The 26794-nt window shown below is 47.1% G+C and overlaps 1 protein-coding gene and 1 pseudogene across 4 annotated transcripts in view; one reads left to right on the top strand and one right to left on the bottom strand.

The window, feature by feature from the left end:
- Positions 1 to 371: 371 nt before the first annotated feature.
- LOC101037528 (alpha-actinin-4-like) lies at positions 372 to 17031 on the bottom strand (annotated as a pseudogene).
- A 2437-nt stretch (positions 17032 to 19468) lies between these two features.
- Positions 19469 to 26794, top strand: part of EPHA10 (EPH receptor A10) — a 44325-nt gene continuing 36999 nt past the window's right edge. For all 4 annotated transcript variants that reach the window (XM_039474606.2, XM_074380537.1, XM_074380538.1 and 1 more), the window contains exons 1-3: positions 19469 to 19651; positions 21719 to 21783; positions 22491 to 23169. In XM_039474606.2, coding sequence (XP_039330540.1) covers positions 19546 to 19651; positions 21719 to 21783; positions 22491 to 23169 — 850 coding nt within the window. In that variant the 5' untranslated portion in view covers positions 19469 to 19545. The remainder of the gene's footprint in view (positions 19652 to 21718; positions 21784 to 22490; positions 23170 to 26794) is intronic.

The raw sequence follows: 26794 nt of genomic DNA, 5'->3' as shown, positions 1-26794 counted from the left end.
GCATGCTATATGCCAGCCATAGTTGTAGGCACTGAAGACCTAGTGATGAACAAGGCAACAAGCTTTACACCTTCATAGGGTTTACATATAATGTCGCAATGACCAGAGCAGCTACTTGGGCAGCGAAGACCTCTGGCAAGGCCATTTGCACTGCCTGGTCTGAAGCAGTGGAACAAAATAGAAGAAACGACTTGGGATACCTGGCCATTCACATCTCCCTGCTTAAGTTACCATCTTCGTGCCAGATGACACTGTCCCCTCAACCACAGCCTTTTGGACCAGTAACAGACATCTGACCCAAGCTGAGCAATTAGATTCTACCCCCAAGAATTTGCCAAAATTTAGATGTGGGAGGTGAGTTGAAAGATCATTCAGAGTGAGGGCCACAGCAGAAGCCAGAGTCGACACCGTGACAAGCCGACATCATGGGTGGCGCAGACGGATGAGGGGTAGATGCTCGGAGCAGGTTGAAGCAAGCAGTCTGTCTGCAAAGAGGAAAATGTGGCATCTATGCTTTAAGAAGAACCCTGACAGCACTGGATCCAGGGAGGAAAGAGAAAAAGAGAATGAGCAAAAGACTCTTTTTAAAAGGAGAGAGCAGCTGCCTCAGTATCAGAGAGCTTCCAGACCCAGCTTCGAGTCCCACCAGGCTGCCCAGTTCATTCTTGGGAGGTGTTTTTGTCCCCAAAATGACTCCGCTCTCCTTCTCCTGAGTTGGTTTGAATAGTTCTTTTTTGTCGTTCTTGCTAGGAGAATGTATATTTATATAGTAAGTCTATAAGTTGATAAAATAAATAGTAATTCTCTGAAAGTTTTTTTTTTCTTTTTTTCTTTTTTCTTTTTTTTTTTTTGAGACGGAGTTTTGCTCTTGTTACTGGCTCGGAGTGCAATGGCGCGATCTCGGCTCACCGCAACCTCCGCCTCCTGGGTTCAGGCAATTCTCCTGCCTCAGCCTCCTGAGTAGCTGGGATTACAGGCACGCGCCACCATGCCCAGCTAATTTTTTGTATTTTTATTAGGAGAGACGTGGTTTCACCATGTTGACCAGGATGGTTTTGATCTCTTGACCTCGTGATCCACCCGCCTCAGCCTCCCAAAGTGCTGGGATTACAGGCTTGAGCCACCGCGCCCGGCCTTCTCTGAAAGTTTTAAATTCATTTTCCAAAGTTTTTTTATTTTTTTAGAGATGAAGTTTCACTCTTGTTGTCCAGGCTGCAGTGCAATGGCATCATCTCAGCTCGTCACAACCTCTGCCTCCTGGGTTCAAGTGATTCTCCTGCCTCAGCCTCCCTAGTAGCTGGGATTACAAGAGCACACCACCATCACCCCTGGCTAATTTTTGTATTATTAGTAGAGGCAGGGTTTCACCATGTTGGCCAGGCTGGTCTCGAACTCCTGACCTCAGGTGATCCACTCGCCTCAGTCTCCCAAAGTGCTGAGATTACAGGCATGAGCCACCAGGCCTGGCCTCCAGAAGTTTTTTTTTAATATATATTTTTTTGTTTTTGCTGTTTTTTTTTTTATGGTTTCTTTCTTTTATTCTTTTTCTTTTTTGGTCCTTAGAAAATCTGAGACTCATGGTTCAGACAAAGCAAGGGCAGGACTGGCTGGAATAGGGGTGAGGGGCTTGGTGGTCCTTTGCTGCAAAAAGCAGGGTGCTTAGCCAGGGCTTCTCATCTCCTGGCAATCTTGAGTCGGGGAGAGGAAGAAGAAGTGAGCTGGATGGAGTCCTTGGTCATGTCGGGTAGCTGTGGCATCCTCTGCTGGAACCTTCCTCCAGGTGGTTTCTGGACAAGGAACATGGGGCTTTGGCTTGGATGTGAGAGGCCTTGAAAGGACCTCAAGGACAAAGGAATAGACTTGGGTGTGGAGGGGCATCCCCAGGACATAGAGGGAAGCTGTTTTACTGTAGGGATCCACCGTTCCTCCACATAGGTTAAAAAACACCACCACATCAGATACGAGGGAATTTCCAAAAGTTTATGGAAAAATGGAATTAAAAGGTAGAAATAAAAAATACAAACTTTGTAAGCTTCATCAAGATCAGGAAACTTTTGAAAATAATGATACCAGCCATTTAGTCCACCACTAAAGACAGAGGATCCTGGGAAAGTGACCAGGTCAGTGCAGTCTTTAACATGATTACCTGAAGAAAATGGGTGCCCTTTACAGATTTTTTAAAGTTAGGAAACAGAAAGAAGTCCAGAGGAGCCAAGTCAGCACTGCAAGGTGGATGTCTAATGATTTCCCATCAAAACTCCCACAAAATTGCCCCTGTTCGATGAAGAGGAATGGGGAGTAGCATTGTTGTGGTAGAGAAAGACTCTCTGGTGAAGCTCTCTTGAGTGTTTTTCTACTAAAGCTTTGGCTAATTTTATCAAAACACTCTCATAATAAGTAGATAGTATTAGTTTTTGGCCCTCTAGAAAGTCAACAAGCAAAATGCTTTGAGCATCTTCCCAAAAATGGATGCCATGACCTTGCTCTTGACAGGTCCACTTTTGGTTTGGCTGGACACTTCCTCCTCTCGGTAGCCATTGCTTTGATTGTGCTTTGTCTTCAGGATTGTACTGGTAAAGCCATGTTTTATCTCCTGTTACAATTCTTCAAATACATGCTTCAGAATCTTCATCCCATTTGTTTAAAATTTGCGTTGAAAGCTCTGCTTTTGTCTGCAGCTGATCTGGGCACAGTGGTTTTGGCACCCGTTGAGAGGAAAGATTCCACAACTTTAATTTTTAGTTGGAATTGTGTAAGCTGAACCAATTGGGTTGCCTATGGTGTTCGCTATTGTTTGTGCTGTTAATTGTTGGTCCTCTTCAATTAGAACACAAATGAGATGAAAATTTTCCTGGAAAGTTGATGTAGATGATTGGCTGCTGTAGGCCTCATCTACAACATCATCTCATCCCTTCTTAAAACCAGCTGCTGCTGCGTGTGGTGGCTCATGCCTGTAATCTCAGCACTTTGGAAGGCCGAGGCAGGTGGATTGCTGGAGGTCAGGAGTTCAAGAGCAGCCTGGCTAACATGGTGAAACCCCATCTCTACTAAAAAAAAATACAAAAATCATCCAGGCATAGTGGCACATGCCTGTATTCCAGCTACTTGGGAGGCTAAGGCAGGAGAATCTCTTGAACCTGGGAGGCAGAGGTTGCAGTGAGCCAAGATGGCACAACTCCACTCCAGCCTGGGCGACAGATCCAGACTCTGTCTCAAAACAGAACAAAACAAAACAACAAAAAACAGCTATCCATTTGTAAACTGCTGATTTTTCTGGGGCATTGTATTAATCCATTCTCACACTGCTATAAAGAAGTACCTGAGACTGGGGAATTTATAATGAAAAGAGGTTTAATTGGCTCACAGTTGTGCAGGCTGAACAGGAGGCATGATGCTGGCATCTGCTTAGCCTCTAGGGAGGCTTCAGGAAACTTACAATCATGGTGGAAGTTGAGGGGGGAGTAGATATGTCACATAGTCAAAAGCAGAGCCAAGTTGGGGAGAAGGTGCTACACTTTTAAACAACCAGATCTTACCAGAACTCACTAACTATTGCAAGATAGCACCGAGGGGTTGGTACTAAACCATTAATGAGAAATCCACCCCCATGATCCAATTACTTCCCACCAGGCCCCACCTCCAACACCAGGGATTACAACTCAACATGAGATTTGGGTGGAGACACAGATCCAAACCATATCAGGCATTACCCCTACAAATTTTTGTAAAGCTTCAGTAATTTCATCATTCTTTCACCCAAGCTTCACCATAAATGTGGTGTTTGTTCTTTCTTCAATTTTAACATAATTCATGTTGCTCTGATAAGGGCTCTTTTCAAATTGATGTCTTATCCTTTTTAGTGCCTCAAAGTAGATCCTGTTCAGACATATTGTAACAGGTTAGTACCAGTTCATTTTGGTGCAATCCATGCAGAATTTTTTCATAGTATGTGATAATGTCTTCCTTCCTTCCTTCCTTCCTTCCTTCCTTCCTTCCTTCCTTCCTTCCTTCCTTCCTTCCTTCTTTCTTTCCCCTTCTTTCCTTCCTTCCTTCATTTCTTTCTTTCTTCTTGTTTCTTTCTCTTTCTTTCTCTTTTTTCTTTCTTCTCTCTCTCTCACTTTCTTCCTTTCTCTCTCCCCCTCTCTCTCTTTCTTGCTTTTTCTTTCTTCTTCTTTCTTTTTTCTTAAGGTAAAGTCTCGCTATGTTACCTGGGCTGGTCTTGAACTCCAGGGCTCAAATGGTCCTCTTGCCCCAGATGTGAGACACTGCACCTGGCCTGTAATATGCATTTTCTGTTAACTTTTTGGAGACCCCTCAGCTGGGCACCATGGCTCATGCCTGTAATCCCAGCACATAGGGAAGCAGAGGCAAGAGGATAGTTGACCTATCTGGACAACATAGCAAGACCCCATTCTCAATATAAAAAATAAATAAATAATAAGAATGAAGACCCCTCATATATTTACCAGACCAGAAACACTAACCTCAAGTGTCTTGCTTACCTCTACTGTGTGTGTGTGTGTGTGTGTGTGTGTGTGTGTGTGTGTGTGTGTAGGTGGGTAGGAGAGAATCTCCTGACCAACCAACAAAGAGAAGAGAGCCTACCTGTCCTTCCCCACTCACCCCCCAAAAGGACTGACAGAGTGCTTCACAAAGATACAGACTCAGAGGAATGGCTACTGTAGAGGCCCACACCATGGGAAGGGGGAAAAGGGCTCTCCCAGCTCCTACCAGAGGCCATGAGGAGGAGTGTTTGATCTGAGTCTCACCAAGGGCCTCATAGTCACTCTCACTGTATGGAGCTATAGAGAAGGATTTGTAGGCAAGGGCACCAGGCACGGCACTGGGGACTCATTGTGGTGCCAGGTGGATAAGGCAGTACTGGCCTGGTCAGGGGCACCTCTCTCTGCAGCTCCTCAGTCCTGATGAAGTTCTTGTCCCCTGCCAGGACCTTGAAGGAGGCAACGACCTGGCTGTGTCTATGTTGGTGGTCTCCCAAGGCCTGAAGTGGATGAAATCTTGGGAGGCCACAAGGCTGCTATGGTTAGGGTCAACCACACTCATGATGCAGTTGAACTCAGCATTGCTCTGCTGTTATCCTCCACGTCATAGCCCAAACTGATGAAGCAGGCCTTGAATTCCTTCAGCCCCAGCACCCTGCCATGGCTGTTGCCAATGTGGCTGGAGGACACTTGAAACTCTTGCGTCTGCTCCTGGCCAATGCCCTTGGTGTCGTAGGTGAGGATCTGGTTCTTGACCTCACTGATGGTGTGGGCAATGGTTGGTAAGCAGCTGCTCCCAGCCCATGCGGATGTGTTCCACCTTGTAGCTGATATGCTTGTTGTTGAAGATGAAGCCCTCCTGGAGGAGCTGGGGCTCTGCTTCAGCCGGTACAGGTTCAGCTTGTGGTCCATGATGCTTTGCTCGTATTGCTTTAGGTTTAGCTGGTCCTCCAGGGTCCCCTTCATCTTGATGCAGATGTACCCAATTTCCTCCATCTTGGTCTGGATCCAGGGCCCCATGACACTGGGGAGAACTGGTGGTGAAGGTGCTCATTGGACTGCTGCTTGCTCTGCTCCTTCAGAAGGGCATAATCCTGCTTTGGCACCAGCTGCTGCACCTTTGCCCACTGGGAGTGGATGATCTGGTTGGGGTGGTGGTGGGGTGACAATGATGTAGGGGTTGCTGCCTGACAGCTTGGTATGTTTGCTTGAAACGTGGACCACCACCTGCTGAAGTCTGGCTTGCAGACCCTGACTTAACGACAGATGAATGAATGCACTCTCACACCATTACAGTGATACAAGTGGGCTAGGGATGGCCGTTGGCTGCTTTCAGAGGTGAAATGCAACCAATCAACCAAGACCCTCTGTCCACCCACACTTTTATTCCATAGACTTTACAATAAAGGTTCTAAGTTAACACATTTGTGGATAATTAACATGGTTAAGAGAATGGTTTTACTACTGATAAAAGCTTTAGGTTCCAGGGCCCAGAGTAAATACTATTAACAAGTAATTCCCCTTTGATCTTCCCCTGAGAGGACCACCCAGCACAAAATTTACATTATTACACAGAGTGGAGACAAAGGGATGTGGAGTAAGCAGACTTAAACTTGAAAGGGATTTGATCACCTCTCTTTCCTATGCTAATGTTAATGAGGCAGCTGCCTTCAGCATGCCTCAATAAAACCTTTTGGCCTTCCAAAAGGTTTGAGATCACAATCTATAACTTTTCCTGATAGTTAATATCTCATCAGCCACCCTGAGTGAATATCAACATGCGCTCTCTATGATCCTCTGGGCCTCCTTGTGGATGGCCAGGTTAGCCTTTTTCTCCCTGTCAGTATCTGGCAGGGTCAACTTTTGGCTGTGGGCTGAGATCAGGCCCTGGATCTTCTTGGTGGTGTAGATGATGAGCATGTCCTGGAGCTCCTCCATGGCGCTCTCCATCCAGTTTTAGAAGGTGCTGCCCACTTGGCATACTCCAGGCGCAGATAATCAGTGGCCTCCAGCTGCATCTTCATTCTCTCCAGAGCTTCCCTGTGACCGTGGGTCAGAGAGCCCAGGGCTTCCCACTGCTCGCAGATCTTCTGGCATTGGGCATTGGCATTGTGGGAGTCATAGTAATCCAGCTCATTGAGTTCCTGGGAAATGTCCTCTATGATATTGTGAAATATATATTTGGTCTTCAATCCTGTTTCCTGGCATAAAAATCATTAGAATTTCCGAAACCACGTCCTTTTGTATGCTGACGAGTTGATGGTCTTCAGGATGGAGGCTGGTCACCAGAAAGACCAAGGCATAATTAGAGGGTTGGGACTTTCAGCTCCACCACCCAACCCCTGAGAATGGAAGAGTGACTGAAGATTAAGTTGATCAGCAATAGCCAGTGGTTTAATCAATGATGCCCATATAATAAAGCCTCCATAAAACCCCAGAAGGACAGGGTTCACAGAGCTTCTGGAGGGCTGAACACATGGAGGTTCCTGAAGGATGTCAACCCCAGAGAGGGCATGGAATCTCCAAGTCCTCTTTCCCACACACTGCCCTAGGCATCTCTTCATCTGTATCTTTTGTAATATCCTGTATAATAAACAAGCCAATTTAAGTAAAGTGTTTTTCTGAGCTTTGTGAGCTGCTCTAACAAATTAATGGAATCCAAGGAGGAGGTAGCAGGAACCCCAATTCATAGCCACTTGGTCTGAAGCACAGGCAAAAATAATTGGGCTTGTGATTAGCATCTGAAGTGGAGGCAGTCTCATACGACTGAGCCCTTACCCTGTGGGATCTGACACTATCTCCAGGTAGAGAATGCTAGAATTGAAGTGAACTGGAGGACAACCAGCTGGTGTCTGCTGCAGATTTGATTGCTTGTTCAGTGGGTGGGGAAAAACCTCACACATTTGGTCACAGAAGCATTCTGGGTTGTGTGAGAGCAGAGGAAAAACAGTTAGAGTTTTTTCCACTCTCAGAGCCTCGATCAGCTCCACCAAGTCCTGGTGTATGGCCAGATCACTCTCGAAGGCTTCATGGTTGTGGGTAAGGGCTTTGATGTCTGATAGGGTGGCTGTCTCATAGTCCCGCTGCTTAGGCATGGCTTCCTTCTCATCGGTCCAGGCCTCATGGATGCAGGCCTTCTGCTGGAACTTCTCAGCCAAGTGGTTGAGATGCTCCAGCCTGTGGATCTCATTCAGCAGCAACTCCTCATGTCCCTTCTTGGCCTGCTCCAGGTGCTGCCCGCCACTGTTGATCTTCGAGACCATCTTACTCTGAGTGCATGAAGGTGGGCTGGTTGCTTAGGTATAGCTTGGTCTGTGGCATGTTGAAGGTGATTTCCAGCTGGCCTCTCTCCTGCAACTTGGAGAGCTTGTGGATGCACCAGTAGTCACGAAAGACTTCTGCTGCATCTCCCAGAAGGTCTTTTGGGGGATGGGGTACTCCAGCCAGGGGCTGGTGTGCTGACTCCACTCCAGGAGATCACTGGCCAGCCTCCTGTAATTTTCTGTCAACTGCTCATGCCCCTGGTAGACAGCCAGCACCTTGCAGTTCTGGTTGGTGGCAGTCTCTACTAAAAATACAAACAATTAGCCAGGCATGGTGGTGCACACCTGTAATCCCAGTTACTCAGGAGGCTGAGACAGAAGAATTGCTTGAACCCAGGAGGCAGAGGTTGCAGTGAGCTAAGATCATCCCACTGTACTCCAGCCTGCACAACAGAGCAAGACTCTGTTTCAAAAAAAAAAAAAAAAAAAAAAGAAAAGAAAAAGAAAGAAAGAAAGAAAAGAAAAAAGAAGGCTGAAGACAGTGGCTCACACCTGTAATCCTAACACTCTGGGAGGCTGAGGCAGGTGGATCACCTGAGGTCAGGAGTTTGAGACCAGCCTGAGCAAAATGGAGAAACCCTGTCTCTAAAATACAAAATTAGCTAGGCATGGTGTAATCTCAGCTACTTGGGAGGCTGAGGCAGGAAAATCACTTGAACCCGAGAGGCAGAGGTTGCAGTGAATGAGGTCACATCATTGCACTCCAGCCTGCAAGACAGAGCAAGACTTGGTCTCAAAAAAAAAAAAAAAAAAAAATTATACAGTGTTAGTTTAAAGATACTGATTTTCTTTTAGTTACTGTTTGTATTATATACTGTTTGCACATACTATACTATTTGTTTGTTTGCAACCTTTGCTTTAGCGTATCTGTATCCTTATGTGGAAGTTTTTTAAAGCCGTATAAAGTCGCTGTTTAAAACCCAATCTGGGCCAGGTGTGGCGGCTCATGCCTAAAATCCCGCACTTTGGGAGGCTGAGGCAGATGGATCACATAAGCTCAGGAGTTCAAGAGCAGCCTGGGCAACTTGGTGAAACCTCGTCTCTACCAAAAAAAGACAAATACAAAAATTAGCTGTCATGATGGCATATACCTGTAGTCCCAGCTACTTAAGAGACTGAGGTGTGATGATCAGTCAAGTCCAGGAGGCAGAGGTTGCAGTGAGCTGTGATCATGCCACTGAACTCCAGCCTGGGTGACAGAATGAGACCTTATCTCAAAAAACAAACAAACAAACAAACAAATCAATCTGGACTGGCCATGATGACTCTTCCCTATAATTCCAGTACTTTGAGAGGCTGAGGCAGGTGGACCACTTGAGCTCAGGAGTTCAAGACCAGCCTGGGCAACATGGTGAACCTTTATCTCTACTAAAAAAAGTAATACAAAAATTAGCTGAGCATGATGGAATATGCCTGCAGTCCCAGCTACTTAGGAGACTGAGATGAGAGGATTACTCAAATCCAGGAGGCAGAGGTTGCAGTGAGCTGTGATCATACCGCTGAACTCCAGCCTAGGTGGCAGAATGAGACCTTGCTTTAGACACAAAACAAAACAAAACAAAACACAAAAACCAGTCTGGGCTGGCAATGGTGGCTCTTCCCTGCAATTCCAGTGCTTTGGGAGGCTGAGGCAGGAGGATTGCTTGAGGCCAGCAGTTCAAGACCAGCCTGGACAACATAGCAAAACCCGGACTCTACAATTTTTTTTTTTTTAATCATCCAGGTGTAGTGGTACATGCCTGTAGTCCTAGCTACTTTGGAGGCTGAGGTGGGTGGATTGCTTGAACACTGCATTCCAGTCTGGGCAACAGAACAAGATCCCGTCTCTAAGAAATTTTTTTAATACTAAAAAATAAAAATAATAAGTAAATTAGAAACTCAATCTGACAATCTTAGTTTTATTTTATTTTATTTTATTTTTATTTTTATTTTTTTGAGGTGAAGTGTCACTCTGTCACCCAGGCTGGAGTGCAGTGGCGCAATCTCTGCTCACCACGACCTCCGCCTTCCAGGTCCAACCACCTCCTACCTCAGCCTCCCCAGTAGCTGAGACCACAGGTGCGTGCCACCACACCTGGCTAATTTTTTGTATTTTTAGTAGAAGTGGGTTTTCAGGGCCTTAGACAGGATGATCTCGATCTCTTGACCTCATGATCTGCCCGCCTCAGCCTCCCAAAGTGCTGGGATCATAGGCATGAGCCACCATACCTGGCCCCTATTTTATTTTTTGAGACAGGGTTTCACTCTGTCACCCAGGCTGGAGTGCAGTGACACAATCATGGCTCACTGCAGCCTCAACCTCCCAGGCTCAAGTGATCTTCCCACCTCAGCAATTCAAGTAGCTGGGGACACAGGTGTGCATCACCATGCCTAGCTAATTTTTGTATTCTTTTGTAGACACAAGATTTCGCCATGTTGTCCAGGCTGGTCTCTACCACCTAGGCTCAAGCCACCCTCCTGCCTCAACCTCCCAGAGTGCTGGGATTACAGGTGTAAGCCACAGTACCCGGCCCAATCTTTGTTTTTAAATAGGAATATTTAGTCCATTTGTATTTAAAATAGTTATTTATACATCTGAGTTTCAAGATATCATAGTATTTGTATTCTAACTCTCCCACACATTCGATGTTCCTTTTTTCCTCTCTTCTAAATCTTTTTTGATTATTTTTATTATTCCAAATGTTTCTACATTAGCTTGTTAGTAACATATTTTTGTTACTATTTTTCCATGATTACCATGGTAATTACTGCATGCATCCTTCACTTGCTAAAGTTTAATATAAATTAATTCTTTTACCGCTTCATAGACAATGCAAGTACCTTAAAATACTTTACCTCCATTTATTTGCTCCCACACTGTGTGCTATTTTTGTGATGTGTTTTCATTCTGTGTGCATGTAGAACATCACATGACATTATCACTTTACACACTTATTGTTCATTTATTTTTACCCACATATTTACTTTCTTTTGATCTTATTTTTTTCCTGGATGTTCATAATTCCTTTTGAGTTTCTTTTAAAAAATTCCCTTTAATATTTCTTTAGTGTGGATCTGTGGAGAAGAATTTTGACAGTCTGAAAACATATTTATTGTACTTTCATTTTTGGAGTATTTTTACTGAGTATAGAGTTTTAGGTTATGATTTTCTTTTAGCACTTCAAAGATGCCATTCCATCATCTTCTGGATTTTATCATTTATATGAAAGAGTCAGTTGTCAGTCTTTTCATTTTATTTTATTTTATTTTTGAGATATTTATTTTCTCATTCTGTCTCCCAGTCTGGAGTGCAGTGGCATGATCACAGCTCACTATAGCCTTGAACTCCCAGGCTCAAATGATTCTCCTCTGTTCCTAGCCTTCTGAATAGCTAGGACAACAGGTGCATGACACTATGCTTGGCTCATTTTTCTATTTTTAGTGGAGATGGGATTTCCCCATGTTGCCCAGGCTTGTCTCAAATGGCTGGGCTCAAGTGATCCTCCCGTCTCAGCCTCTCAAACTGCTGAGGTTACAGGGATGAGCCACTGTGCCCAGCCTCAGTCCTTTTTTCAAAAAATTGGGGCAGTCTTGCTCTGTTGCCCAGGCTGGAGTGCAGTGGTGCAATCCTAGCTCACTGTAGCCTTAACCTGTGGGGATCAAGTGACCTCCCACTGCAGCTTCCTGAGTAGATGGGACTACAGGTGCACACCATCATGCCAGGCTAATTTTTGTATTTTTTTAGAGATGGGGGTCTCACTATATTGCCTAGGCTGGTTTTGAACTCCTGGCCTCAAGTGATCCTCCTGCTGTGGCCTTCCAAAGTGCTGGGATTACAGGCTTGAACTACCACGCCTAGCCAAAGTTATCTTTTTTTTTTTTTTTTTTTTTGACAGAGTCTTATTCTATCACCCAGGCTGGAGTGCAGTGGTGCAATCTTGGCTCACTGCAACCTCTGTCTCCCAGGTTCAAGCGATCTTCCTCAGCCTCCCAAGTAGCTGTGACTACAGGTGTATGCCACCATGCCTGGATAATTTTTGTATTTTAGTGGAGATGGGGTTTCACCATGTTGGCCAGGCTGGTCTTGAACTCCTGACCTCAGGTGATCTGCCTGCCTTAGCCTCCCAGAGTGCTGATTACAGGCATAAGCCACTGCACCTGGCCATTGTCAGTCTTAATGTTGTTCCTTTCAAGGTAATCTCTCTCTCTCTCTCTCTCTCTCTCTCTCTCTCTCTCTCTCTCTCCCTCTCTCTCTCTAATTGCTTTTAATATATTTTTCTTTGTCTTCGGTTTTAAGCCATTTTATTGTGAAGTGCTTAAATGTGGTTTTCAGTCAAGCATGGTGGCTCATGCCTGTAATCACTGTGTGCTATTTTTGTGATACTCAGGAGGCTAAGGCAGGAGGATCGCTCAAACCTGGGAGGCAGAGGTTGCAGTGAGCCAAGATCACACCACTGAACTTCCAGTATGGGTGACAGAGCAAGACTCTGTCTCAAAAAAGAAATGTTTTATTTGCATTTATTCTGCTTGGGATTGATAGTGCTTCTTGAGTATGTATCTTGGTATCTTTCAGCAATTTTGGAAAAATTTCAACTACTCCTTTTTCAAATAGTACTTCTTTCCTATTCTCTCTTTCTTCTCTTTCCAGGACTCTAATTCCATGTATTTAGGCCTTTTTGCCATGTCCCATATGTCTCTTTCTCTCTTATCTGTATTTTCACTTATTTTCTTTCTTCCCACACTTCCATCTGGATATTTTATGCTGAAACTATTCCACACCATTAATGCTGGAATTAGCTGTATCTAACCTGCTATCAGATCCATCTACCATATTAAATTCAATTATTACATTTTTCAATTCTAGGATTTCAATTGCATTCCCTTTTGGAGTACCCAGGTTCGGTAATTGTGCACTCTACCACAATTCCAATGCAAAATCTTACTGTTCGAGGCAGATCTACTCCCATTCAATTATATCAGCCAATAAAAGCTCATTTCTGTTTAAGCCAGTTTTATTTGGTTTCCTGTTACACACAACTGAAAAATCTTAACTGACAATGTTGAGATATCCCCCTTCATGATGTTGTAATGGCTGCAGCAACTCCAGGTATCAAAAGCAGACATGACATCCAGAGAAGAAGTGGAATATTGCCTGTCATCCATCTCTGCTTATTAGGAGTGAAAGCCTTTTCTATAATTTCTAATTCAGAAGGGCAGAGTTGTAATCACACACTACATGGAATGGGATGAAAATGATTAGCAAATAGCAATTTATTTATCCCTGAACTTGGAGAGAGGATCATTTTTTCCTAGCAAACAACTACAGTAGAAGAACATTCAAATAAAATTGGGACTCTGTCAGCAATATAAAATATGAGAGGGGAAGGGTATTGTGTAAATAATCAACAGTGTTTTCCACACTGTTATTAATTAATTTTCTGTCAAGTTGTGTGTGTGTGTGTAGAAAATATCAGGAATCGTAAATATCAATCTGTTAACAGGATATAAATTTCGGGAGGGGACTATCTGGAGTGGAAATGATGGATCTTTTTACTTTTACGATTTTCATTAGTTTATATTACTTTGATGATTTAAATATAAAAGGACCTCAATCTGAAAATGGGCTTCTCAGAAATAGAGCTAGAATAAAAATATAGAATCAGAAGGCTGGATATGGGGGCTCACACCTGTAATCCCAGCACTTCGGGAGGTCGAGGCAGGACAATCACTTTAGACCGGACTTTGAAACCAGTCTGGGCAACATAGTGATACCCTGTCTCTATGAAAGAAAAAAATAAAAAGAATTATGGGCATGGTTGTGTGTGCCTGTAATCCTAGCTACTCAAGAGGTTGGAGGATTGCTTGAGCCCAGGAGGTTGAAGCTACAGTGAGCTATGATCATATCACTGCAGTCTAGCCTGGGCAATAGAGTGCCTGTCTCCAAAATGTACACAAATACATGTATGTGTGCATGTGTGTGTAGTGTATATGTATTAGGGAGAAAGAGAGAGAGAGAGGGTCAGAGAAGCACATATTTGTATATTCTAGCGCCAGCCCTGGCCCCTACAGTTACTCAGGTGCCAGTAGCAGGTTTATCCCTTCTGGGGATTTGGAGGCACAAGGCTATCAGAGTCTGATGCCATCAAATATTTAAACTATTCACCGCCCTCCCCTCCCACTCTCAAAGCTGTTTTCACATCATAAAGTGGCTTTCTGTGCATATTTTCCTACAGGGAAAGAATGTGCTGGACATGGCATTGTGAGCATTCTGGCCCCCTTGGCAGTTCCATTTCTCATCATAAATTAATACATTGGTTCTCTGGCTCAGATAGCAGGATAGGAGCTGGGTTAGTAGGATCTACTTTCCATCCCCCCAACAGATAGATTCTCTCTTAATGCTGCTAAAGTCAAGTTCATAAGCCTGGACCATGATGAATTCACCAAGGTAAATGTCATTTCTGATGCCATTTGGCAGCTGGCCAGCCAGCCTGCCCTGATGACACCTCTGTCTCTTCAAGCACATTTCTTTCAGACTCCTGTGTTTCTAGCCACATTAATCTCAACCAGCTGTCTCTTTGTCCCTTATTCTGTCTTTTCCTCTATGACTCTCTCTTTTTAATTTATATATATCTTTCTTTCTTCCTCCGTCACCACTTATCTTTCCTCTATCCCTTGTTTTCTTTTTTCTCTCTCTCTCTTTCTTTCTTTCTTTCTTTCTTTCTTTTTCTTCTTCTTCTTCTTCTTCTTCTTCTTCTTCTTCTTCTTCTTCTTCTTCTTCTTCTTCTTCCTTCCTTCTTCTTCTTCTTCTTCTTCTTCTTCTTCTTCTTCTTCTTCTTCTTCTTCTTCTTCTTCTTCTTCTTCTTCTTCTTCTTCTTTCTTTTTAAAGATGGGGTTTCACCATATTGGTCAGGCTGGTCTTGAACTCCCGACCTCAGGTGATCTGCCCACGTGAGCCACCATGTTTGGCCCTCTTTCTTTCTTCTTTCTTCTCCCCTCCCCTCCCCTCCCCTCCCCTCCCCTCCCCTCCCTTCCCCTCCCTTCCACTCCCCTTCCCTCTCCCCTTCCCCTCTCCTCCCTTCCCCTCCCCCTTTCCCCTCCCCTCCCCTCCCCTCCCCTCCCTTTTCCTCTCTTCCCTGCCCCTCCCCTCCCCTCCCCTTCTCTTCCCTTCCCTTCCTTTCATTTCGTTCTTTTTCTTTTCTTTTTTTTTTTTTTTGCTGGAGTTTCTCTCTTTTTTGCCCAGGCTGGAATGCAACGGTGCAATCTTGGCTCACTGCAACCTCCCCCTCCCAAGTTCAAGCACTTCTCCTGCCTCAGCCTCCCAAGTAGCTGGGATTACAGGCACACAGCACCACATCCAGCTAATTTTGTATTTTCAGTAGAGACAGTGTTTCACCATGTTGACCAGACTGGTCTCAAACTCCTGACCTCAGGCGATCCACCTGCCTTAGCCTCCCAACGTACTGGGATTACAGGCATGAGCCACCATGCTCGGCCTTCTTTTCCTTTTTCTTTCTTTCTTTCTTTCTTTCTTTTTTTTTTTTTTTTTTTTTTTTTTTGGTTTACCTTAATTGACCATGGAGTTGAATAACAATATATACCAGAGCTTTTTGCCAAGCACATTTCTGGGCCATATGTAAAAATTATATTCTGACCTCACAATAGCTCTGAAAAACGTTTTTGTTCCTATTTTACAGAGAAAGAAATGGAGGCTCATAAAGTGTAAGTAGTTGTGTTTCATAATCTTAAAAGTTTTCTCTGCTTAATTTTCAAAATTAGTAAATTAAATGCTTTGTTTCCTTTATCTAAGAAAAATGCAGTTTAGGCCAGGTGTAGTGGCTCACACCTGTAATCTTAGCACTTTGGGAGGCTGAGGCGGGTAGATCACTTGAGGTCAGGAGTTAAGAGGCCAGCCGGACCAACATGGTGAAACCCTGTCTCTACTAAAAATACAAAATTAGCCAGGTGTGGTGGTGTGCACCTGTAGTCCCAGTTACTTGGGAGGCTGAGGCAGGAGAATTGCTTGAACCTGGGAGACAGAGGTTGCAGTGAACCAAGATCAGGCCACTGCATTCCAGCCAGGGCAACAGAGTGAGATACTGTCTCAAAAAAAAAAAAAAAAAAAAAAAAAAAGATCCTTTGACCCTTTGAACAATAAAGCTCCCACTGCTCTTTGCCCCTCCTCATCCTTCTTCCTGAGAGTAGGGCTTGACCCTGATTCCTCTGACACAATCTTAACCTTTTTTTTTTTTTTTTTAATCAGAGTCTTGCTCTGTCACTCAGGCTAGAGTGCAGTGGTACAATCTCAGCTCACCACAACCTTGACTTCCCGGCTTCAAATGATTCTCCTGCTTCAGCCTCCCGAGTAGCTGGGATTATTTTTTGTATTTTTAGTAGAGATGGGGTTTCACTGTGTTAGCCAGGATGGTCTTGATCTCCTGCCCTCGTGATCCTCCTACCTCGGCCTCCTAAAGCTGGGATTACAGGTGTGAGCCACCACACCCATTCACAATCTTAAACTTCTTTATGGAGGAGGTAATCTTTTATGTCCAGTCAGGCTTAATGTACTTTCTGTATCTGTGCAAAAGGAAGAGGTCAAATCTCAGCACCTAGATTTGTAACTTACAGTAACTTGGAGACAGAGGTTGTGGCAACATTGGGTCTGCTCCCTGGAAGATCACTTTTTATTATTTTGAGTGTTTAGTGAAGCTGCTCAGCCTTAACAGGTGTCCTCCCCGTGATCCTGGAGGAGAGTGAGGTAGAAGTAGAGAGAAGTATCCCTTCCAGCCTGCTTCAGTAGAGGTCTGAGACAAGCAAAAGAGGAAATAAGATGTGTCTGGGTGGGTTCCAGGCTCCTTTACTCTTCTATAAGGGAGTGAAGGCTGCTTATCTCCTGGAGACATGAATTACAGGATTTGTGTTATAGGCTGAAGGAGTAGATGCAACCGCTGTATTTTCTTAAAGGAAGCATAAAACATTTAATTTACTAATGTTGAAAATTAAACAGAGTAAACCTTTAAGATTATACAACACGACTACTTACTTTTTATGATCCTGCCAAGGATCAGAGCATAGCAGCAGAGAAGTCCCAGGTCCAAGTGAGTGTTCAGACTCCGTTGGGTTCAGCACCATGGACAGAAAGCAACCCAAAGCTGTCCCGAGGGCTGAGGGTTTAATGCCACAGACAGATACCCCTCTCTGTCCCCGCCCACAATCTCACCAATCCCCATTGCTATTCCAGGGAGGAACCTAAACCCGGCCATTAGTTAACTGGCTCCCATCACTTAAAGGTCGAGATAAGCAGTGGATTGGTTTCCTTCTGAGGCCCTCCTGAATTTCTTCACTGAGCTGTCTGTTCTGCAGCTTCCTGGTAGAGCGGGGTTCGCCTTAGAGCAACTCTTATTAAGATCCAGCTGATTTGCATATATTTGCATTCACTGGGGCTTCTCCGTTCTGGTTTTATTATAAATGAATTGCTCAGAGGAAAAGGAGGGATTATTTCACTCCTTCCTCTTCTTTCCCCCTATTCCTAGGGTCTCCATCTGGAAATTTCCCCCAGATGCCTGAAGGTGTGTGTGGCGGAAGAGGGTGGAAACCAGACTCCAACAGTCAGGTGTTTGCCAGAGCATCCTATGTAGATTTCCCCAGATAATTTCCCCCATCTGTTTGGTTTCTGAAAGATCCTTGTCAGGTTCAGAGGAAGTCTGTATTTTGTTTTAGCCCCTGGGGTCTGAACCTCTGGTCTGAAGTCCCTGGAGCTTCAGGAAGAAGCCATGATTGGTGCCTTAGAGCCTGCTAAGGGGATGGAACCCGGTTTTAAAGAGGAGTGAGGGGTGGTGTAGTGAGGACTCATTTTGAAATGAAAGGAGTCCTGGGTCTCTAAGCAGCTTCTAAAAATACCATCTCCCAGAGCTGGTGGGAGGGGGAGGGGAAAAATCGAGCGTGAGGAGAATGAAGATGGAATGGAGGTGGCAGTGTGAGAACACTTCCTCAGGTAGGTCTGGTTTTAGAGGTCCTGCCTGATTCTAAGGACTGGAGATTTGCCACACTTCCTTCTGCTTCCTCAGCGGGCTTATCTCCTGCGGTGTCCAAGACACACAGCCTTTGCTAATGACCTTTCTTTCTGCAGGTAAAAAAAACCAATTCCCCCCACCTACTCCTCCTATTGCTGCTGTCCAGCAAATATGTCTGAGTGAGCAAATGTGCATTTACTCACACACACATGCACATACACAGAAATGGCACATGAAAACGGCTTGTAAATGGCCAGTGATCTACGACGCCAGGAATCCTCCTTACCCTCGGCATTCAAAGAGGTATGGACTGTGGCAGAGGCAGCGTGGTTCACCAGGGCATCCGCAGCACAGAGCATGGCGCCCAGGAACGGCTGGGTGGAGGGGCAAGGGATACATATGCGCAAAACGCACAGACACTCAGACCGCAGGGGCCAAGTAAGTCATAGGACTCACACTCACTCCCAGGGCTTCTCAGGCTATATTTGCTTCCAAACAGAGAGGGGATGAGTCCCCCAAGAAAAGAGCTCAGAAAAAGCCACGAGGTGGGTGGAGCTTTCTCCCCTCAAGTTCAGCCCAGATGGTGGCGCTCAGTAGCCGCCTCCCTCGTCCTGGTGGGCCCCAGCCCTTCCCACCACCAAAGTGTTAAACCCTCAGCTTGCACATAAATGACCTTCACTAGACAGAGGTCGTGTTCCATGTGTTCTTGCGGCTTCTTCAACGCCGGCTGAACTCTGCCAGTTTTGCTCCGCCTCTCTCGCAGATGTCTCGGATTCCTGGCCGCGGTGCTGTTCACCAGTCCCTTGGGGTGGGCGGAGTGGGGTGACCGGAGGGGAACCCCGACTCTGACCAGACTGAGGACAGGGGTGGCTGTGAGGTGCGCTGCGCTGCTTGTGTCTTGACAGCAGAAGCAAGAACCTGAGGAACTGATCGTTCTTGCAAAACCACCACCGCCCCCATCCTGGCGTCCACATGGTTTCCGAGACTGGGAACCGCGCTGGTAGGGCAAGACCCCGTCCCTCACTTTGCTCTCCTTTCCCGAACAGCTCCGAGGTCGGGTTCGGCCCCTCCTTCCTGCCGCTGTGTGTGTGTGTGTGTGTGTGTGTGTGTGTGTGTGTGTGTGTGTGTGATGAGGGCGGGAAGAGAAAGGGGAGGGATGAGCCAGGAGACACCAGGAGCCTCAGACACGGGAACAGACCTAGGGCAGGGAGATAGGAGAGCTCCCCAGAGCTTGGGGTCAGGGCATAAGCCTTCAAAACCCCCGCAAGTCCTGGGAACAAGGGAGCTTCCAGACAAGCTCAGAGGCTGCAAGTGCCGCCTCCTCCCCTAGAGTCGCCCCTCCTTAAGCCAAACCCACGTTGCCTACTTCTCAGGAATGAGGAGCTAAGGTTTAGCGCTCTGGGCCACCGACGCCAGCTCATCCCCCTCGCGCAGCAGCCCCGTCAGCTCCCAGAGCTACCCCCCCAACCCCGGTTTGGGGATCTGCGGGACCCCTTCCTTTCCCCACCAGTTGGGTGTTCCACCCCTGGCCTATGAAACTCCACCTACCTACCCTCTGCTGGCGAGGATTGGTGGGCATCCCGCGGCGGTGCCTAGTGATTGGTCCCCATGGATGATGGTGAGCGGCGAGACCCCGCCCCCAGCTGGCGCTGGGGTCTGGGGGCACTGCTTAGCGGTGCTAGGCTGGCGCGGCTTGAGCCGCCGCCGCACTGACAGCTCGGTCTGCGGACCATGGAGACCGGCGCCGGTGCACACCCGCTGCTCCTGTTCCTCTGCCGGATGCCGCTCTGTCTCGCGGTGCTTTTGGGACCCTGGCGGCCTGGGACCGCCGAGGAAGGTGAGAAGACTGGTGGGCTCTGCTCGGAGCCTGGCATGCCAAAAGATAGGGGGGCTGGGGACGGGGATTTTGGGGGAAGGAGTCATTGGAGAGACTAGGGTCTGTATTGGGGCTAGAAGCAAGCAGGCAGCAAAGAACTGGAGAGGCAGAAAAATGTGGCCAAGCAGTAGCGAAGAGAGGGGCGTTGAGGAGCTTGGGGGCTGTAGACCCGGGAGGCAGGGGAAGAAAGAGACCAGAAACCGCGGGAGCCAGAGGCGGCAGTCCAGGGGCGGGCGAGATGGACAAGCTGAGTGATTGGAGGTGGGAGGTGTGGGGGCGGGGAGATAAAGAGAGTAGAGACAGAGAGATGCGAAGATGAGCTCGGAGTATGGGGAAACGGGATGGAGCCCGGACCACAGTGGCTAGGAGACCACAGCGTGGCCAACCTGATGCTGAAGGCTGGTCGAGGGGGCTGGGCCCGGGCGCTGCCCGATGTGCTGATCGTGGAACTGTCCGCAGTGCTGAATTCTGAGCGTAGTCTACCAGGCGCGCTCCGCGTTGCTGGCTTTGAGGCTGTCGGCGATACTAGAGCCCGCGTCTTGCCTCTGATTCTGCATTTGGGGAAGCTACACGCTCAGTTGAATCCAGAGCCGTCATATCTAGGTGCAGAATCCGGAGAAGCTGGAATCTGAGGCGCTGACCGCGGGGTTGGTCGGGGCCCTGGGTGGCTGACGCCTTCCAGTATGCAATTCCGATGTGCCCTCAGTTGCGCGGATCTCGGAAAATCGTCGGCTGTCCTGCCCACGGTCGCTGACACCTCTGGAGAGGCCCTCATTTTGGTGGGGCAGCCCCTGGCTTAAGCTCCAGAGGATAATATTCCAAGATTCCGGGATGTCCTGGCCTCCCGTCTCCGGTCTGCGGGCTTTGCTGCCCAAACCAGTTTCTGTGATCCATGCTGAGAGGTTGCAGACTGCTGATCCGATGCCTCCTGGGGGAATAAAGGGACTCCAAGCTTCACTGGTAGGAAGGGTCATAGAGGTATACATAAAAGGACCCCTGACATTCTTTCAAAAGCAGTGTAAGTGACAGCCCCTGGGAAAAGGGCTGGCTGAGAAGAGATTTTTATTTCTCCAGTTGTTGGCAGTATTTCTCCATATTATTTTCTCAGAGGCCCCGGGAGTCAGACTAAAAATGTTAAATTCTTCATGCCTCAGTGGGAGTGGATTTGGGGGTATATACAGGAATCCTCTGCTACATTCACTACTGACTTTCTCTTCCTCTAATTGACACTTAGCTATAATTTTGGGAACCTAAGAAGGTTAGGGAGGGTCACTGACTCCTATCCCCAATCTGAGAGCCAACCTGAGAGTATTTGCCATGGACCCTGTAGAAGGCTGAGTAATGACTCCTCACCCCCAATATGTCAATGTCCTAATCTCTAGAACCTATGAATGTTACCTTAAGTGACAAAAAATACATTGCATATGTGATTAATGATCTTTTGAGATGGAGAGATTATTTTAGATTATTTGGATGAGCCAAATAATCACAATGATCCTTGTATGAGGGGTGCAGGAAGAGTCAGAGGAGGAGGAAGTATGGTGACCTAGGCAGAGATTAAAGTGATGTGATTTGAAGATGGAGTAGGGGGCCATAAGCCAGGGACTACAGGCAGCCACTAGACACTGAAGGTGGCAAGGACATGAATTCTCCCCTCAGAGCCTCCAAAAGAAAACAGTCCTGCTGACACCTTGACTCTAGACCAGTGAAACTGGCTTCGGGCTTCTGACCTACAGAAGTGTAAGAGAAAAAAAAGTGTTGTTTTAAGCCACTAAATTTGTGGGAATGTGTAACAGCAGCCCCAGGAACTGAATACAAGCTCCTTCCCTAATCACTTGGCTACCTCTCTCTGGATTTGAGCTATTCATACCCCCTCCTGGGAATTTGTGGAGTGGGAAAAACTTGTCCCTATCATTTGTCACATTTTGCATTCCCTCAGCAAATTTACGGGACTTCACCAAAGGATTCCACTCTCCTGCTAAATTGACATTCTTGATTTCTGACATTTCTGTTCTCCCCTCTCCTTAGTCATCCTCCTGGATTCCAAAGCCTCCCAGGCTGAGCTGGGCTGGACTGCACTGCCTAGTAATGGGGTAAGTGTACAATGTCCCTCCCTGTCCCAGCGACCCTCTGGTGGTCCAGGACACAATCCCTTAAGCTCCCCATGTTTACATCAGCCAAAGTGTTCCTCAAAGTGTGTGATCTCCAGCAGCCCTGGCTTCAAGCCAGAGTAGCCTATTGGAATATATTGAGTTGTCAGCCAGTTAGACAGTCAAAAACAAAAACAAAAATAAACAAACAAACAAAAACCCCACAGTGAATAAATGAGGAGAGAACTGGCTGTCTAGGAACAGAAACCTGGCATCTGGATGAAGCTAATACAGGACAGTGCCTTTCACATAGTAGATCCTCCAAGCAATGTTGATTGACAGAGCAAGCAAGACTGGGAGTCCTGAAAGAGTCTTGGGAACTTCGGGTGGGGGTGGGATGATGGGGGTTGTAACAGCAGCTTGGTGGAGCGGAAAGGGCACTGGTCAGAGAGTCAGGAGACCATATGCACCATTCCTAGCTCTACCACTTTGAGGCACATACCTGGTCAAATCACTCTCCCTCTGGAGCCTCAGTTTCCCTATCTATAAAAAGATTTGGACTCATTTGTTTTCAGTTTCTCCCAGTGCTGCATCTTACAATTTCTGGGGTGTGCATGGTGGTGAGAGAGAAGGCAGGAGTCACTGCTAGCACTCTACCTCCTGGAAGCATGTTGGCTCTGAGCTGCCCACCCCTTTACTCTTGTCCCCAGTGGGAGGAGATCAGCGGTGTGGATGAACACGACCGTCCCATCCGCACATACCAAGTGTGCAATGTGCTGGAGCCCAACCAGGACAACTGGCTGCAGACTGGCTGGATCAGCCGCGGCCGCGGGCAGCGCATCTTCGTGGAGCTGCAGTTCACACTCCGTGACTGCAGCAGCATCCCTGGTGCCGCGGGCACCTGCAAGGAGACCTTCAACGTCTACTATCTGGAAACGGAGGCCGACCTGGGGCGCGGGCGTCCCCGCCTAGGCGGCAGCCGGCCCCGCAAAATCGACACGATCGCGGCGGACGAGAGCTTCACGCAGGGCGACCTGGGCGAGCGCAAGATGAAGCTGAACACAGAAGTGCGCGAGATCGGCCCGCTCAGCCGGAGAGGTTTCCACCTGGCCTTTCAGGACGTGGGCGCCTGCGTGGCGCTTGTCTCGGTGCGCGTCTACTACAAGCAGTGCCGTGCCACCGTGCGGGGGCTGGCCACGTTCCCAGCCACCGCAGCCGAGAGCGCCTTCTCCACCCTGGTGGAAGTGGCTGGAACGTGCGTGGCGCACTCGGAAGGCGAGCCCGGCAGCCCCCCGCGCATGCACTGCGGCGCGGACGGCGAGTGGCTGGTGCCTGTGGGCCGCTGCAGCTGCAGTGCGGGATTCCAGGAGCGTGGTGACATCTGCGAAGGTATCCAGCTGGCTGGGGGCTCTGGGGTGGGAGTGCAGAGCGCAAGTGGCAATTGAAAGTGTGCCCTGGATGAAAAAGGCGGGGCTGGGGGCGAGAGGGGTGGAGAAGCCTTGGGCTCTGAGCCCAAGGACAGTCCTGATGTTTTGTCTTGGAGTTTCCAGTGGGTCCAGTCAGGGCCAATGAGTGAAGTTACTAGGAGGTGAAATTGACTAGCTAAGGAGGCATTAGGGACCTGAATCTTAGGCACCTCACACAGGTCTTCTCATTTATTTTAATGGCAATAAAGGAAGCCATTCTTTTATTTTTATTTTTACTTTTTGATACAGAGTCTCTTGCTCTGTCACCCAAGTTGGAGTGCACTGGCCCAGTCTCCACTCACTACAATGGCCACCTCCTGGGTTCCAGTGATTCTCCTGCCTCAGCCTCCCAAGTAGCTGGGATTACAGGTGCGTGCCACCATGCCTAGCAAATTTTTGTATTTTTAGTAGACATGGGATTTCACTATGTTGGCCAGGCTGGTGTCAAACTCCTGACCTTAAGTGATCCACCTACTTTGGCCTCCCATATGCTGGGATTATAGGCATGAGCTACCGCACCCGGCCTAAAGGGAGTCATTCTTTTTTTTGGGAGGGAGTCTCGCTCTGTCACCAGGCTGGAGTGCAGTGGTGCGATCTCGGCTCTCTGCAAGCTTCACCTCCTGAGTTCAAGCGATTCTCCTGCCTCAGCCTTCTGAGTAGCTGGGACTATAGGTACGCACCACCACGCCCAGCTAATTTTTGTATTTTTAGCAGGGATGGGGTTTCACCATGTTGGCCACGATGGTCTCGACATCTTGACCTTGTGATCCACCCAGCTTAGCCTCTCAAAATGCTGGGATTACAGGCGTGAGCCACAGCGCCTAGCCTGAAGGAAGTCCTCCTTATTCCTATTTCACAGATAAAGAAACAGCCTCGGAGAGATTAGCACCTCACTTACAAAGTTAGGAAATGAGGAGCTAGGATCAGAATTCAGGCTTGCCCAACTCTCGCATTCTTTCTACGACACAATGTGGTTTCCCCTGCGCCTAAGGAAGAACTCTACAGGAGCCCAAGCTTCAGGCTAGTGGGACTGGTTGCATTACAGGGAGGAAGCTCCACGTCACTGACCATATGCTTGCAAGTCAGAGGCTGGCAGGGGGGATTTTTATGCTAGAGAGAGAGATTGAGAAGTTGCACTAGATGATTACTAAGATCACATCCCACTCTCTGAACTACAATCACTGTGCTCCCTGTGGGAGATCCTTCATGTTGGAGGTTTTGCTGGTTCTCAGGCTGGTGAGGGCATTAGGAATAGACCTCTCCTTCTCTCTCCTGCCTGTGGCTTTGGAGACAGAGGGTGAGGATGGGGTTATGAATGTGTGCACTTAATATAGAAAGATCAAGGTATGCTTTTAAACCATGTCCTTTTCTGGGTGCCAGGGCAACAGAAATGAGTCAGACATAGTCCCAGCTCTCAAGAAGCTCACAGTTTAGATGAAGAGATGCAAAAATTTAAAAACCACAAGAGGGTAATATATGCTATAAAAGAGGGATACACAGAGTGGTGGGAAGACAGAGAAGGAAGTGACTCAATTTGCTCTCATTTCTTTGTTCAATCATCCATCCAATATGAATTGAGGATGTGCCAGCTGCATTTATCAAGGGCTTGTTATATGTATACAGATGAATGCCACCATCTCTTCCCTGCAGAAATTGTAATTTAGCAAAAGACTGGGAGGCATGAACCTTCCTGAGCTCTCTAGATATAGTTAGGATCCACCTCTATGCTCTCCAGCACTCATTGAAAACTCTGTTTCTGTTCTTACCCTATGGTATGCAGTGATCTACTTATGTGTGTTTTCATCACTAGATTAAGAACTTTGTTTTTTTAGAGATGGGGGTCTGTGTTGCCTGGGCTTGACTGCAGCAGTTATTCATAGGCACGATCACAGTGTATTACAGCCTTGAGCTTCTGGGTTCAGGCATTCCTTCTGCCTCAGCCTCCTGCGTCGGTGGGACTACAGGGATCACACCTAGATTAGGAACTTCTTGAGCTCAGGCACTGGGTCTTATTAGTGTCAGCAGCCCCAGCATCCATAACAGGATAAGGCATATGGTAGGTGTTCAGTGAAAATGCATTGGGTAAACGAGTGGTTACCATAGGGTGTGACGCACAACCAGGCAGCTAAGGAAGCATGGAAGGGAGAACCTTGCTGGGTTCTGCGAAGCATGGAGAAGGCATCCCAGAGGTGAGATCTTTTTTCCCAGGCAGCTTAGAACACTCTAAACTCAGGAATTGCATGCAGAATCATGGAGGCAGGAAGGGACATAGCATGGTTGGGCCTATATAACTAAATGTGGTTAGAGCAGAGGGCATGTAGGGGTGTGGGAAGTTAAGTGATGGCAATGGAGAGGAGCAGGGCCTTGAATGTAGGGATAAAGAGCTTAGGCCAGTGGGGAAGATTTGAAGCAGGGATCTGACATGCTCAGATTTGTCGTTTCAAAAGATCACTCAAGCTGTAGCTGCAAAAAAGGGATTGAAGAGGGAAGGATTAGGAGCCAGAAGATGAAGAAGGAAGATGGTTCAATAGTGCAGGAGAAAGAATACAAGGTCTGAATTAAGGTAGTAGCAGAGATCATTGAGAGACAAGGATCTTGAGTTAGCATCCACAGCACTTAGTGACCATGTGATACAGGAGGAGAAAGGAGTCCCCTTTGACTTATACGCTACTGGGGATTGAATGGACAGAAGGATCATTCACTGGGGTACAGAACACAGGACATGGATAGACACATCATGTTTATGATGTCCCTGGCACATTGCAGAGGAAGTAGTTAGAAAGTGGGTCTGGAGCTCAGCAAGACAGAGAGAGTACTTGAAGCTGTGGGTGTGATTGGGACAGACCAGAGAGAACCTGTTGGGGAAGAAGCCAAGAGGGCCAACAATGAAGACTCATAGAAGAGCAATACTCAAGGACAAGTAGAAAATACAGAGCCCATTACAAAGGCTGAGAGGGAGTGGGCAGGGTATGGAGGAGAACTAGGAAAGTGTGATATTATGAGAGCCTAGAGAGGTAGGAGTGTCCAGGAAGGAATGGCCTAGAGTTGGGAAGCAGTCAGGTGAGTCGAGGGCTGGCAAGTGCCCACTTGGTGGACTTGGTGAGAGCAATTGCAGCTGAGTGATGGGTAGAGAGACCAGGTTGCAGTAGATGGAGGGATAAAGGAAGTTGAAGAGCTGGAGTCAGTGAATCTAGAAGCCTGGATTTGAATTAGGAGAAGAGGTGGTATCTTGAGGAGTACATTGGATTGAGGGAGGATTTTTGTTGTAGATGGGAGAGAGATTTGTTTGTATACTGAAGGGCAAAGAGTCACTGGAGTACCAAGTGTGTATATGGGGGGGATCCCCATCCCAGTCCCAGGAGGCAGGAGTATTTTATTATTGATGTGAGCTAGAATTGCTGGTGCATGTTGGTAATAAAAAGCAGGCCAGATTTTAGTCAGTTCTATTATTGTTTTTATATACTATTAGTTTGTGCCCTTATTGCCTGCACCCCAAATGGGCTGCTTTTTACTGTTTCACTACCAAGAGGGGAGACAACTGATGGAAT

This window comes from Saimiri boliviensis, chromosome 11 (assembly GCF_048565385.1).
Source record: "Saimiri boliviensis isolate mSaiBol1 chromosome 11, mSaiBol1.pri, whole genome shotgun sequence".
Classification (NCBI taxonomy): domain Eukaryota; kingdom Metazoa; phylum Chordata; class Mammalia; order Primates; family Cebidae; genus Saimiri; species Saimiri boliviensis.
The sequence above is the reverse complement of the archived record's forward strand: the minus strand, read 5'-3'. Positions and strand labels throughout refer to the sequence as shown.